The 14,170-nt window shown below is 57.6% G+C and overlaps 1 protein-coding gene across 1 annotated transcript in view; it reads right to left on the reverse strand.

Annotated features, from left to right (window-relative positions):
- KDM4B (lysine demethylase 4B) overlaps window positions 1-14,170 on the reverse strand; it is a 121,320-nt gene that overhangs the window by 31,120 nt on the left and 76,030 nt on the right. The window contains 1 exon segment of the mRNA XM_055546801.1: window positions 13,348-13,485. Within this exon segment, the coding sequence (XP_055402776.1) occupies window positions 13,348-13,485 (138 nt within the window).

Raw genomic sequence — 14,170 nt, forward strand, 5'->3', positions numbered from 1 at the left:
GAGAAGGAATTAGGAGGTGAAGAAGGTTAAATGAGGTCAAGAGGCTGGGGCCCTAACTCTATTAGAACCAGTGTCCTTATAAGAAGAACAGGCTAGACAAACAGGACTCCAGCCCCTGCCACCCCCAGGGTGAGGACACGGCAGGAAGCTGGCAGTCCACGTACCAGGACTGGAGTCCCTACCAGGAAGCCAACCCCAGTGGCACTCTGGTCTCAGGCTCCCAGCCTCAGGAAATGTGAAGGATAAATATCTGCAGTTCAGCTGCCCAGTTATCAGTACTGCGATCCAGCAGCCTGAGCTAATGAAAGACAGGTGTCTATGTGGAAACCTACTATGGGCCCGGTGTTCACTAAGGAGAGTGAGCTGCACACTCCCCACCACCTGCTGCCAGGATCTGGTGCTCACAGGTGCTAGGAAGCACCTAGAACCTGGCACGTGGAAGCCCAGCCCTGGAATCACCTCTTCCAGGCTGCACCTGCCCTCATACCAGCAACCCAAGCCAGCTGCTCTTGGGAGAACACACCCCTACCCCTAGAGCTCATTGGGACCTTGGTGGGCCTGGGCCAGTGGCGCACACCCCCTAGCTGGGCCTGGACCCCCCTCAAAGGGGACCAGGAGGCTGGACAAAGGGACCAGCCCCATGCAGTCTGGGGGCACCAAGTCTGCTTCTTACAGAGGTGCTAGCTCCTAACCTCAAGCCACAGATCTCACACATTCTGCCAGGCCAGCCCGAGGTTTTCTGACTTAACAACGCCAATGCTCACAAGTGGAGGAACACAGGAATCAAGGCCCCTGAATGACACCTAAAGAATGAAGGGGTCAGTCCCTCAGTCACCTCGCCGGGGCCTCTGGCAGAAGACACAAAAGGGCCAGTCTTAGGGGTGAGTTTTATTCCCTTTCTCAGGCTGGTAGGTGTGCAGGTGGGGTCCCTTTTCTTACTGAATCCACCCTAACACGCTGCACCCACCAGCAGTCACGTTCTAGTCACGCCTCAGAGATGCATCTAGGACGAGGCCCCAGGTCCAGGCTTGGCTCCCTCTCATCTCAGAGCAGGACGGATAGGAACCTTCCTGGAGCTTCAGAAGTCTGACAAGCACATTCCAACACTTCAGTTTCCCGAGGTTTGGATGTTTAAAAAGACAGGCTCTGATCTAAATTAGATTTGGCAATTGAAGCCGTCAAGTCCCAGAGCAAAATGGTTTCCCACTTTCAGCTCCCACATTGGAACCGTCACGCCCTCCTTACTACTCAGGCTAAATGGCTGTGCCCCGCAGCCCAGTGACAGGTCTGGCCCTGTAGCACTTCCAGGGAGATGGGGAGAAACTTCCCTAAATACAAGCGGAGGTGGGCAGGAACTCAGGGCCAAGATGGGCCACACCCCCCGAGGTCCAGCTGAGCTACCCCCTTGGCTGCCAGGACCAGGAGCCCGCTGTGTGCTCTTCCAGTCCGGCCCCTCCAGTTCTGGGCACTCTCTGCCTTTTCAAGGCCCTGGCGGGGGGTAGAGGGGCTCCTCCTGTCTCCTCCCCCTCCCCCCAGTTACTGAGCCCCAGGGACTCGCCAGGGTCCCCAAGGACCCCAGTGTACATGTAGCCAGCCTGCTTCAGTTCTGCAGAAGGAAGGGATTCAGAAAGAGAAGGGGGTGAATGGGGGAGGGGAGGGGAAAGAGGGGCTGGGAAGGAAGGGGGCAGGGAGGATTCAGGGGCATCAAGGTTTCCACACAGGGCAGCACCCCAGCCGCTGGGGCCTGGGCTGTTCCCACACAGGGTGCCCCCAACAGGGCGCCTCCTGCCATGGAAGCACCCGCCTACGTGAACCCCCTACCCAACAGCTCGACCCCATCACAGCCTTGTACAGAAGGCCGAGTCTTGACAGCACCTGCCAGAGGCTCAACAAGACACACACCTGTCACTTCCAAATGACAAATGGTGAGAGTTACAACCGTGGAGTTTAGGGGCCCTGGGCCTGCTCCAAGTGCCCAGCTGGGGCAGGGGGGTTGTCACCCACGTCAGAAGACTGCCGCATCAGAGCAGTGACATGAGTGCCTGGGTCCCGCAGGGCCTACAGCCGAGTTTGAGGACAATGGGCAAACGGGCAGACCAGAGGTCTGCCTCTGGCGATCAGAGCAGGAAGCCAAGCAGCACAAATAGACTTTTTTTTCTCTCCATAGCTTGAAAAAACAGAAATGAGAATTGTTGTGTGGATCAGAGAGGATGGCCCCTGGGGTCCAGCAGCGCTTGGCATGAGCTGTCCAGGCAGAGAAGGAGGAGTGCCCCACATGGAGGGCATGGAGCAGTGGTGCCTCCTGGGGACTCCTGGTTCCTCTGGGGAAGGAAGCTCTTAGTCTCTGAGCTGCAGGGCCCAAGTAAAGCCAGGCCTCAGTGGAGAGAGGGGAGTGGGGGCCCCCATTCCATTCCTCCGTCCACCCTCAATCATCTCTGGCCTTGATCCTTGACAAGGTCCAACTCCACCTGCTGACCCTTCCAGGCCCATGAAGCTCTCCCTCGAGCCATCCCACACCCATGGCTGCAGGGCAGGAGGAGGCCAGTACCATGGCCAGATAGTTGGGGTCTAAATGAGCCATTTCCTGCTCTCCTGAAACCACAGCTAAGGCACTCGTAAGACATGTGTGCCTGGGGCTGCATGGTGTACTAAAAAACTCACACCACGGACGTAATAAAGAAACTTCAGAACACAAAGAGGATTCAAGAAGTTTCTAGAACGGAGAAACACCTGCCACCCACCCAGGACAGGGGACTGGAAGAGCAGCTGGCCTTCTGCCACGGTAGAGAACAAAAACCACGCGTGAGTCAGACCTCCAAGTTCTGGAGGAAACCATCGCCCACAGAGACTCCACACCCAGCCAAACCATCAGCCCTGTCCTCAGCAGCAACTCCTGGGAAAAGTGCCTCAGACCCCAGGGTCAGCCTTTCCACTGTGCTGTTTTTCTGCCCTTTTTGTTTGTTCTCTATTTCCAGAGGCAGAAAGTCTCAGAAAACATTACTGCTCTGCTCCTTTCTCCGAAGTCCCCGGAGGATGCCTACTTCCAATGTAAGGTCAGAGCAGGGTGTCCACAGAGAAAGGGAGTAAGGGTTCCTTCCAGCACCCTGGCATCCTACCCTTCCCCAGGGCTTCCCAGGACATGCCCAGCCACTGACAGTGCTGGAGTGGGTCCCACTGAATCCGGGGTCCCCTCAGCAGGCATTTTGCTAAATGTAAAGAAGGCATCAGAAAGCAACATCCCACAAGCTCAGATATGCGGCCTGCACCTTCCCTGGGAGGGTGACGCTGGCTTGCCTTGGAGACAAGGATCTTGTTTTAGGGTCAGGATGCCCCAGTACTGGGAGCTTTGCTTAGTGATCTCATTTCCAACCGTGATGGCATGAGGCTGCAGATCCTCTCCTTGGGCTCATGCCATCAGGGTTGGAAATGGGATCACTAAGCAAAGCTCCCAGTACTGGGGCATCCTGATCCTAAAACAAGACCCCTCCAACACTCCCTCCTCTTCCTCTGGACCTCTCCCCTCCAGGCCCCCTTCCTCCCATTCATCTGTACCGTGAAAGGCATCCTGGCTGCTCTCTGTCTGGTTCCCCAGCCTGCTACTGCATTCTCAATGCCTAAGGAATTACGCTTTACAAACTGTAATAATCCCCAGCAAAACTGAAATCATATAAAACAACGTGCTTTGGGAAAGTGTAATGAAAGATCAAATGAAAAACCTACTGAAAGCCAGACCTTCCTCTAACACCTCAGCACAAAAGGAAACTCTTCCCTCATGTCAAGCCCCACAGCCAGGAGAGGGGTTTCCGCTGACCCCGCCCTCACGTGAGACGCTCCCTGACCCCAGCCTGTTCCCGGTGACCCTGAGGCGCCCCCCATCTGTGGATCTCCCTGGTCAGGACTTCAGACAAGACCCCCGGAAGGCACTGCCAGGGGTTCTGTATTCATCTCAAGCTGGGGGCCTCTGGGGAACAAACACACAAAAACCAACCGTGAAGCCACGCATTGGACCAAACCATTTGGGCCCTGAGGCCTGAGATCTAAAGAATGTAGGGGCCCAGGATTCAGGCGGATCCTCACCAGAGGCCACTGAGGGCTCCCATCTCCTGGCAGGTGTTCACCAATGCGCCCCTCCCCGGCCCTGCCCCCACACGGAGAGCCCAGAGCTGCACAGAGATGCAGCTCAGGATGGACTGGGGGAACAGCCAGCCCCTCGCAGGGTGCAGAGTCTGAGGAACAGAGGGCAGCAGACACTCAGCCCTGCTCCGCTCCCCGACCCCACTCCATTCCCAACCCCAAAGTTCCCACTTCCTCCTTCCAGGCACATCCCCTGCATGCCCACACAAGACAGAGGCATCCTGTCCTCCCGGAGAAGACCCGCCCACCACCGTTCCCACGTGCCTCCCCCTGGAATGGAGCACCGCGACCAGCCCCTCATTCCTCTCGGGGTGCAGTGTTTCGGTGCCTGGATGGACGGCCCATCCGCACGTGGGCATCAGGCCATTTCCAGTCTCCTGCCACGTGGTTCAGAACCCACAGGCACTGAGTTAACACAGCCCTGGCCATGGTGACTATTAACTTCCCTCACTCGGCAGACTCTTTGCTAACGGCAACCATCTCCTTGCCTCCTGATGGATGTGACCTGCTTTTTCCTTTCCGTTCTACTTTCTTTACTCCACATGTTAAGTCCACAGTATTCAAAGCTCCTATTCTAATAGAAACCCCCCCTCACATCCCTACGGCCCTCCCCACCTCAGGGTGTCTGCCCTCAGTTCAGGGTTCCCTCGGCCTCTGAGCTGCAGAAGGCATCGCAAAGGGAGAAGAACCTGGGCAGCCACTAATACTCACAGTCACCCCCGACTCCAGGTACACAAATGCCCCAACTCGTGGAGGCAGAGGACGGGGTCTGGGGCTGTAGCAGGGGCAGGAAGCCAGAGCTCCGCACTGAGGGTAAGAGCCCCCTGTGCTGTAGGATGCGGGCGGGAAGGACCCCGGGGGCACTCTGTGAAGAGTCACTGTACTCCCTACAGGAAGCTCCTGTGGGCCACCTGACCCGCCCCCTCCACCAGGGGCCAGGAACTAGGCAACTGGGGTCCCACTGGCACCTGATCCCTAGGAATGCACACACCCTGCAGCATCTCTGCTGGGGGTGACCGGCCCTCCACCCCTTGTTGGAGAAGCCCTGCTCCAGTCTGAGCAGGGTTGGCAGCATCCTCGGAGGACTTGGGTCACATCCCTGCTCCTTTGGTGGATGGAAGCGTTCAAGACTCTGGTGTATTCATGTCACAGAGTGCCATTAACAGGGGAGAGGGCCTGAAAGCCACAGGATGTTGTCCCCGCCCAGCCCTGGAGGCCAGAAGTCTGAGATGCAGGTGTGACAGGGCCAGGATCTTGAACGTTCCCTCCTCCAGAAGCCCCTGCTGGCTGATGCTGCCTGTCCCCCACATCGTGCCTGTTGTGGTCCCCTGGAGTCTGAGCATCCCAGGCGTCCTGTTCCCCATCCATGTCCCCCCTCTTTGCAGCTTTTTCCTGTCTCCCAGGATTTGCAGGGTGACTGCTGCTGAGCAGATGCAGACAGGGGAGCAACACACATGCTTCCGAGGGAACAATCCCGGGGTGGGGGCAGGGGGCACGTCAGCCCACAAAGCGTTAAACACCCAGGGACGTGGAAGATTCCCCGTTGAGGAGCCGGCATCTGCCAGGCCAGCTCGCAGCCTGGCCCCCGTTTCTGATGTAATCACCCGCACGCTGCAGCAGGAGACGGGATAACAAACCAGTTCATTAGGAAATCCGCTGGAAGCCCTCAGAAGCGCTTCATAAACAAAACCATTAGGTGCAGGGCTCCTGCTGGGGAGGCTGCTTCCTGGGGGCTGGGCAAGGTCATAGGTCGAAACTTTGACCCCCAGGATGCTACCCCCACCACAAGGTCACTCTCTTTCCTCCTCCACACAGAAAAGCCTCATCCGTGTAGCACTGTGGCTGCAGCCCGGCAGCTGGCAGCTGGTCCTCCTGTGAGGGTCCCCACCCCTCTCCCCTTCTCAGTTCAGTTCAGTCACTCAGTCGTGTCCGACTCTTGGCAACCCCATGGACTGCAGCACGCCAGGCTTCCCTGTCCATCACCAACTCCCAGAGGTTGCTCAAACTCATGTCCGTGGAGTCAGTGATGCCATACAACCATCTCATCCTCTGTCATTCCCTTCTCCTGCCTTCAGTCTTTCCCGGCATCAGGATCTTTCCTAGTGAGTCAGCTCTTCATATCAGGTGGCCAGAGCCAAAGCATTGGAGCTTCAGCTTCAACATCAGTCCTTCCAATGAATATTCAAGACTGATTTCCTTTAGGATGGACTGGTTTGATCTCCTTGCAGTCCAAGGGACACTCAAGAGCCTTCTCCAGCACCACAGTTCAAAAGCATCAATTCTTTGGTGCTCATTTTTTACTATGGTCCAATTCTCACATCTATACACGACTACTGGAAAAACCACAGCTTTGACTAGACATACCTTTGTGGGCAAAGCAATGTCTCTGCTTTTTAATATGCTGTCCAGGTTTGTCATCGCTTTCCTTCCTCCCTCTCTACCCAGATGCTGATAAACTAGGCACTCTGGGCCATGCTTCCCAATGGTATTCTGGCTGAGGACCCCACTAGCTCCTCAGCTCTTCCATTATCCCAGCCCTTCACCCACAGCCCCTCTGGTGACCAGGACACCCGGTGGACTTCTCTCCCTGTGTTCTCCAGGTTCCAAGGGGAGCCAGCCCACCTACCCTCTGCAGAAACCAGGCCAACCCAAGTCGCAGTGTTGATCATGGCCAAGAACCAAAGTTTGTCCACAGCAGGACAGTAGAAAGGTCCGGGTGCTGGTGTGCCCATGAAGTCCCCTGATCCAGACCACAGCCTGACCTAAGAAAGGCCTCTATGCTTTTCCTGGGCCAGATGTGGCCACTTCTCCCAGAGCAGACCCTCCAGCAGCATCTCTGGGCAATACGAGGTGGATACCTTGGCAGGGCAAAGATGCCCCCCTGAGGAGCCCTGCTGGCCCATGGCTCTCACACGGGGGATCCAATCGCCCTAGGGGACACTGGGTGATACCGGGATGCCTGTGGTTGTCACACTGGGGGGCTCCTGGCGCTGAGTGGGTGGGGACAGGGGAGGGATGGCCCACAGATGGTGCAGTCCTGCAATTCACAGTGCTGAGGGGCAGAAACTCTGGTCCGTGGATCTGAATCACAAGCTCCCAGTTCTCATGGGAAAACGCAGCCAAACCATGAGGACGAGGGGCAGCAGGCCCAGTGGGGTGAGCAAGCCTGCAGCGGCCAGCATCCGGGCCAGAGCCATGTGGTCGTGTGCTTGCTGGTGGGGACCACCCAGCGCTGGCAACCCACCAAGGGAACAGCGGCTGAAGTGGCATGGTGAGGAGCGGGCAGCCCCCAGAGAGGCCAGCGCAAGAGCACTCAGTGTGTCTCTAGGGCCACCCTCTGAGTGGGGAGCCTGAACACAGCTGCCTGTAACCCAGGCGACAACCCCAGGCGGCTGGGCGGGAGGTGGGGGGCTGCAGACAGGAGTCAGGGAGAGGGGCTCTGGGCTTAAGGCGGGGTGGGGGGTGGCCCCCAGAATGAACACAAGCCAGGGGAGCAGAGGGGACGCAACAGACTGGCGTGCTCCCTGGGGGAGGGGCTGCAGCTACAATGCGTTTGTAATTCTTTGCAACGACTTCCCCAGAAGACAAACAGAAGGCTTCTCAGCTGCAAAGCTGCCTCGGAGGGCCTTGGGGCATGTATGTCCCCCACCAACCCCCCAGACACAGTAGCAGAGAGTGGGGCAGGGGTGACAGGTGGGCTCTGAACCCCGGGCTGGTGGAAGTCCTGCCTGCATATGAGCTGGTGGGGGTGTCTCTCTCTGCCTCCAAGGCTGCTCCCCAGACCCATCCTTGGGAATGTCCTCATGGGGGTACACAGTCCCCAGGGGAGAAGACTCCTTCTCAGGGGCAGAAAGGCTTCCCTCTGAAAAGACATGGGGTGTACCCACGGAGTCAGAACCTCACGATGGGCAGAGGACAAAAGTGTCCAAGTGGTCTGTGGGGGCAGGGTGGTGACAATGGAAAAGATGGCGGGACAACTGCCCCCAACCCTCTCTCCAGACCAGGCTCTCACCCCTGCCCAGGGGACATCAGGTCACAACCAGGGGGAGGAGGGAGCTCCCCCCCACCCAAGGTCACAGTGACACAGGGAGACTCTGCCTGAGACCCCTCCTTCCACATCAGGTCGCACCTGTCCTAGATGGTCAGCGTTAAAGCCACAGCGGGCAGGGAGGCAGAGCGGGGCCGTGCTCTCCGCTCCATTCCTCCCCGCAATGCTGTGTGCCTCCTGAGTTCCCAGGGAGGGATATGGCAGGGGACGGGCTTCAAGCTGCTGCGGGGACAGAGTGACAGGAAGCCCGGGGGAGGCTCAGGGGGAGGGAAGCATATTTTATACGGCAATTGACCACAAACCCTGAGCACTGGCCACCACAGCTCCATAAATCAGGGAGGCAGGGAGGCGCAGTGGTGCCCAGGCCAGCACCTCGGATGTGGGTGGGCCAGAGAAGCATCTGTCCGTCTGGGTGGGACAGACGTGGCTCTGTCCTAGGCCCTCCTCTGCCCGCCCCCACCTCCCCCTGTTCTGTCTCCTCCCCTTGTGGGTTAATCACCCAGAGCAGGCACAGTGTCACCAAACAGAAGGCAGGCATCCTTGGAGCAATGGGGACAATTTGGTTCACATTTCACAGCAGTGAAGTTTGAGGTAGCCCAGGTGGGGGCTTTCAGGGGAGGCCCCCCAACCCAGATCCAGAAGTGGGGGGATGTGGGGGCCAGGTCTTCCCGCCCTCCACTCTCAGCAGACACCTTGCCGGGGAGCAGACTTGCCTGGAGGCTGAGCGCTGCCAGGCGGCGGCCCAGACAATGGGCGGAAAACCAGCTAAGCGTGCGGGGCTCCCAGCGTTCAAGCTGGGTTCTAAATCTCTCTTGCTCTGTTTAATCTGAAGTCAACTCCTGCGCCTTGTTGGGGCGCCCTCGGTGGAGGCAGGAGGCCCTTGTCAGGCTTCACCCAGTGCTACCCACCGCGGGAGCAACGAGACCGCGCAGCTAATCCAATGTGGCATGCAGCCTTGTAGGACTAATTCGAGCTCAGACCTAAAAGGCTGATGTGTGCACACTTCATTTTCTGCAGTGAAGACGGAGCAGCCCTCTCATCTTCCCGGTTGGTAATCCCACTACAACGCCTGCCTGGGGAATTCTGTTCTTGAAAACGGAGCACAGGCCTGTGGAGGTGGCCCCTGCAGCCCCAGGCAAGCCCTGGACACCTGCCTGAAGGGGGCAGCCAGGCCTGGTCATGAGGCCCAGAATCAGAGCTTGATGCAGGCAAGATCCATCAGGAAAGCTGGAGAGAGAGACAGAGCTGCAGGAGGGGGGTTGCAGAGCTTGGGGAGGAGGTCAAGGGAAAGGGATAGCTCAAAACCAAGGCAGCAGCACGTGACCTGAGGCAGGACTGGCCGCTGCTGGCTCTGATCTCAGGCCCTGCTGAGTCCTCAAATTCTACCCCATGGAGCTAACATTAATCAACATTTGGTAAGTTTCCTCGCCCCAACACACACACATGATGGGATGATGGGATTACCTATTCATGATCCAAAACCTAGTTTCTCCACCCAAAATGCCGTGCCCATTTTTCCATGTCAGTAAACAGTGAACCTAATTTTGTGGCCGCATAATATTCCATAGTCCACCCAATCCCCCAGTCATGGGTATAAATTTTCCTTGGTTAAAATCAATGAGGCAGCAGCTGGAGGCCAACATGCTGGAGGGAACAGCCCTCTGATGCCACAGACCCTGGGGGCTGTGGAGGAAAGAGTGAGGGGGACCCTTCAGCCCTGACTGCCTGGAGCCAGGGTGTCCACAAAATTGATTCTTTAGACCAGGGACTGCAAACTCCTGACAAGAGCCAACAGCAAATATTTTCCACTTTGCAGGTGAGATGGTCCTGTTATGACTTCTCAGCTCCACACCCGAATGCAAGCAGCCCCTGCACAGCATGCCAATGAGCGGGTGTGCCTGTGCCAATAAGACTGTATTATCGGGACTTCCCTGGTGGTCCAGTGGTTGAGACTCCGAGCTCCCAAGGCAGGGGGCCTGGGTTCAATCCCTAATCAGGGAAACATCCTGCAACTAAGACCTAGCACAGCCAAATACATAAATTAATTTAAAAAACTTTATCAATGTGAAATGTGAGTTTCATCTAGTTGCCATGTGTCAGATATAACTTCTTTCGATTTTCTTTTTCCCCACCTCTTTAAAAACCTAACACTCGGCACTCCCCTGGCAGTTCAGTGGTTGAGACTCTTAAGCTTCCACTGCAGGGGGCGCAGGTTCAACCCCTGGTTTGGGAAACTAAGATCCTGCATGCCACGTGACGTGGCAAGAAGAACAACAACATCTAAGCATAGCTCTGTTTGCAGACAGTACCAAAAATAGTCAACCAGCCAGGTTTTGTCTGTGGGCCCCGTTTGCTGACGCTGATCTGGAAGAAAGAACAGGCACACCTGAAGTTCACAGAGGCTGGCGAGCCTGGGCATTTAGCATTTCATGTGTCAACAGAGAGAATGACAGAAATGGGTCGATGGGGGGAGCAGGGGGTTCACCGGGAGCCTGAGAAGCTAATGAATCAGCAAGTAAAAAGGTCTCTAGAACCTGGGAAGTGGACGTTCTCCCCCTGGGCTGTGTCTGAGGAATGTGCTATAAGGGGACACAGATTAGGGGGGCAGGCACTCAGGCTGCAGGGAGAGGGCCCAACTCAGTGGGAAGGGGGCTCTGGCTGCCCCTCTACCCCACCCACCCGCTCCCTTAAATCCATAGCCTTAGCACCACGGAACCTGAACAGTCCCCTGCCCCTGATGCCTCAGCTTGTCATCTGTGAGGCCAAGCACCCAGGCAGCCTCTCCAGCCTGGACTAGTTACAGGGCAGCAGAGCTCGGAGGGTCACCACCAAACAGCCCAGGAGCTGACATCAGGTGGCCACGGGTGGGCACCCCAGGACCAGTGGCCACTCCTGCAGAGGCCCTACCCCAGCTGCCAGGCCCCTGGAACCCTGGGCCGGCTCAGAGCACCACACTGGTTCACTAATTTCACGCTACGCCGCCCGGCAGTGTAAGCGTGGAGCCCCATCTCAGGCTGCACCTCCCAGATGTCACTTGTTTGTGAACACATGGCTGAACCCAAAATTGCTTTTAATATCCGGGCGGTCCCCACTGGCTCCGCAGCAGGGTTGGCTCCAGCAGTGCCTCCAGGACAAGCCCCCGCTAGGCTGACAACTCAATCCAGCGCCCGCTGCGGCCAGGCGGCCCTGTACACGTGGAACGCTCGGCGACAATGTGAACACGCCCCGGGAGGTGTAATTATTCCTCTGGATCTAAGCGGACAATCCTGACGTCCCCATTTCTCCTCTTTTAGCCAAGTTGGACTCTGCCAAAGACACTCTCACCACGATTTTCTGAATTAAGTCTAAAAGCCCAATGCTTCACATCCTGGGGCGCTTCTCCAGTCTTCCTGGCTGCAAAGCCTGTTTCCTTTTCTCAACTGCACTGACACAGCAAAGTTAGAGAGAGAGATCATTAGAAAATCAGAGATGAGCCAACACATCTAGCCCGCCAACCCGTCTAGACCGCGCTGTGTAGCCGAGATGTGCCACAAGGCCACCCCCAGAGCTTAATTTTCTTAGTCTTTCACCCTCTTCCCCAGTAGCTCAGTGGGTAAAGAATCCACCTGCAATGCAGGAGACACAGGAGACGCAGGTTTGACCCTGGGTTGGGAAGATCCCCTGGAAGAGAAAATGGCAACCCACTCCAGGTTGCTTGCCTGGAGAATCCCATGGACACAGGAGGTTGCAGAGCTGGGCACTACTGAGCGACTAAGCACATACAATCTTTCACCCCATTCAAACATGAAATGAAACAGATGTTCCCTTTCAGAATGGATCTCATTTAACCCTGTCTACTCCCAAGCTCCAGTCTGTGAACACCCTGAGAACCCTCAGTCTGGGCCTTCCTGCTCTTTGCCACATGCTGCACCTGGATGCCAACTTCCCTCTCCATGGGGCCGTATCTCCAGGCCATGATGCCCAATCGTCACAGCCTAGACCCTCTTCTGCAAAGATCTGGGGTCAGGGGTGGGCTGACCAAACCACGATCTGGGCTTAGGGTTCACCGCCCCCACTTCCGCGTCTGGGAGAAACCCACCATGCTCCCTAATCCTAGGCCCTGACTCTGAACAGCTGAGTGATTCCATGGAAGACCCCCAGGGCTCTGCTGAGGAGGCTGGGAGGAGGCACCCCGATTTCACTGAACAGGCCCACGCAGGAGGGGCCTCTCCTGTTCCTTGTGCTCAGCACCAGAGTGAGATGTGTGCACGGCTGGGCCCCTTTCTGCGCTGGAAAGAAAAGGTTAAAGCAGCTGAAGCCTGAGAGCCAGGGCTGCTCGGCCAGAGCCCAGCCGGATGGGTAGAGCTCACTGGCTTCCTCAGGGTGGTCGTGGTGCCAGTCCTGGGAGGAAGGTCACTGGTCCCAGCTGCCAAGGAAGGGCTGGGCCTGCTGCATGCCCAACAGCCCTCCTAGCGGCCTCCCCTTCCCAGGGACCTGCCCACTATCCAGCTGCTCCCTGGACACGCCACTGTGGGGCCCCGAGCCCCACTGAGCTGCCCATCAGAACCACAGATGGGTGCATGCAGGGGAAAAAGAAGCTGAGAACAAGCACTTGGGTCAAGCGTCAGGTCTGCAGGCTGATTATCGTCTCTCTGGGGGCAGGTCGGCAAAGTACTGTGGAAGACAAATGAGGCTCCTGGGCTCTGAGTGACCACTGAGGACGACGAGGCAGCAGGAAACCCTTGGGCTCGAGCACGGGGCCTACCCTGCCAGGGCTCTGCTCTCTCTTGCACATGCACTCACACACACGTGCGCGCACACACACACACACTGCAGACTGGTAAAGACAGGCTCTGGGGCCGGAGCAAACCCCACACCTGACCAAGAGGCCCCTCAAGAGTCAACTAACACGGAACAAACCTTCCCTGGCCCCCAGATGATGGGGGCATACCTGGGCCTGCCAGGACAGAGGGAGCCCTGAGCCAGGCCTGGCCAGGCCCCGGCTGCTGCACACCACCTGACCTGCCCATGCCCTCTTCCCTCCAAGTGAGGAATGAGCTGAGGACACATTTGCTGAGGATCCAGGAACAGACCGTGATGGAGAGCCTGAGCCCCAGCCTGAATATAAGTGGCTGTCACCTAGGCCCTGGGCTGGGGGAGCAGGTGGGGAGCCAGCGTGCACTCACCTGGGTGGCCACCTTGCCGTAATCGATCCACCGCAGTGTGGCAAAATTGGTGGACTCGGCGCAGTTGAATCCGTGGTTGAAGCCAGCATGGTAGCCGTAGGGGAACGTGATCATGAACTCCCCTGCCTCCTGTGTGATCTGGGGAGGAAGGGGCGACAGGTGAGGGATGAGGCCCGGCCAGAAGAAACGCCCGACACGGGGCATCACAGACTGGCAGCAAAGCCACCAGGAGCCACTGAGGGGCCCAGCAGGGGGATGTGGGCTCCAGGACGTCCCACCAGGTGTGGGGACCTGGCTTCAGGAGCCAACGGAGTTGGCCACGTGAGAGGCCAAGGTTCTACAGGCTGCAGCCTGGTTCTCATGGAGCTGGTAGAGCAGGTGAGGTGAGCAGCTGGGGTGGCTGCTACCAGCCCCACCGCTCACAGAGGCCCCACCGGGCCCAAGGGGACAGTCTGGACTCTCAGACAGGTGAGTTGCAGCACTAGGATTCTAGGTGCTTTCTGTTTGGGATGGGGGGCGGCTTCTGCTTTGGAGGCAGGTGGCTATCACACCTCCTGTCCACTGTGAGATGTTCCCACACGGCAATAGGGCTGGCAAGGTGGGCCGGTCAGCTCTGGGGAAGCTCAGAGCCCTGGGAGCTCAGGACACGCGTGAGCCTGCAGCACGGCATCCAGTCCTCATGTGAGGAAGTAGGCTCACCCATGAAACAGCCCCAGATCCTGGCCTGAGTCACCCCACCACTGTGAGCAGGGAGCCTATCCACTAGATCCTAAGACATGGGTCCTTCCAAGTGAGAACAGAGCAACTGAAGTGACGTATCGGT

The sequence above is a fragment of the Bubalus kerabau genome, chromosome 1 (assembly GCF_029407905.1).
Source record: "Bubalus kerabau isolate K-KA32 ecotype Philippines breed swamp buffalo chromosome 1, PCC_UOA_SB_1v2, whole genome shotgun sequence".
In the NCBI taxonomy this organism is placed as follows: Eukaryota; Metazoa; Chordata; class Mammalia; order Artiodactyla; family Bovidae; genus Bubalus; species Bubalus kerabau.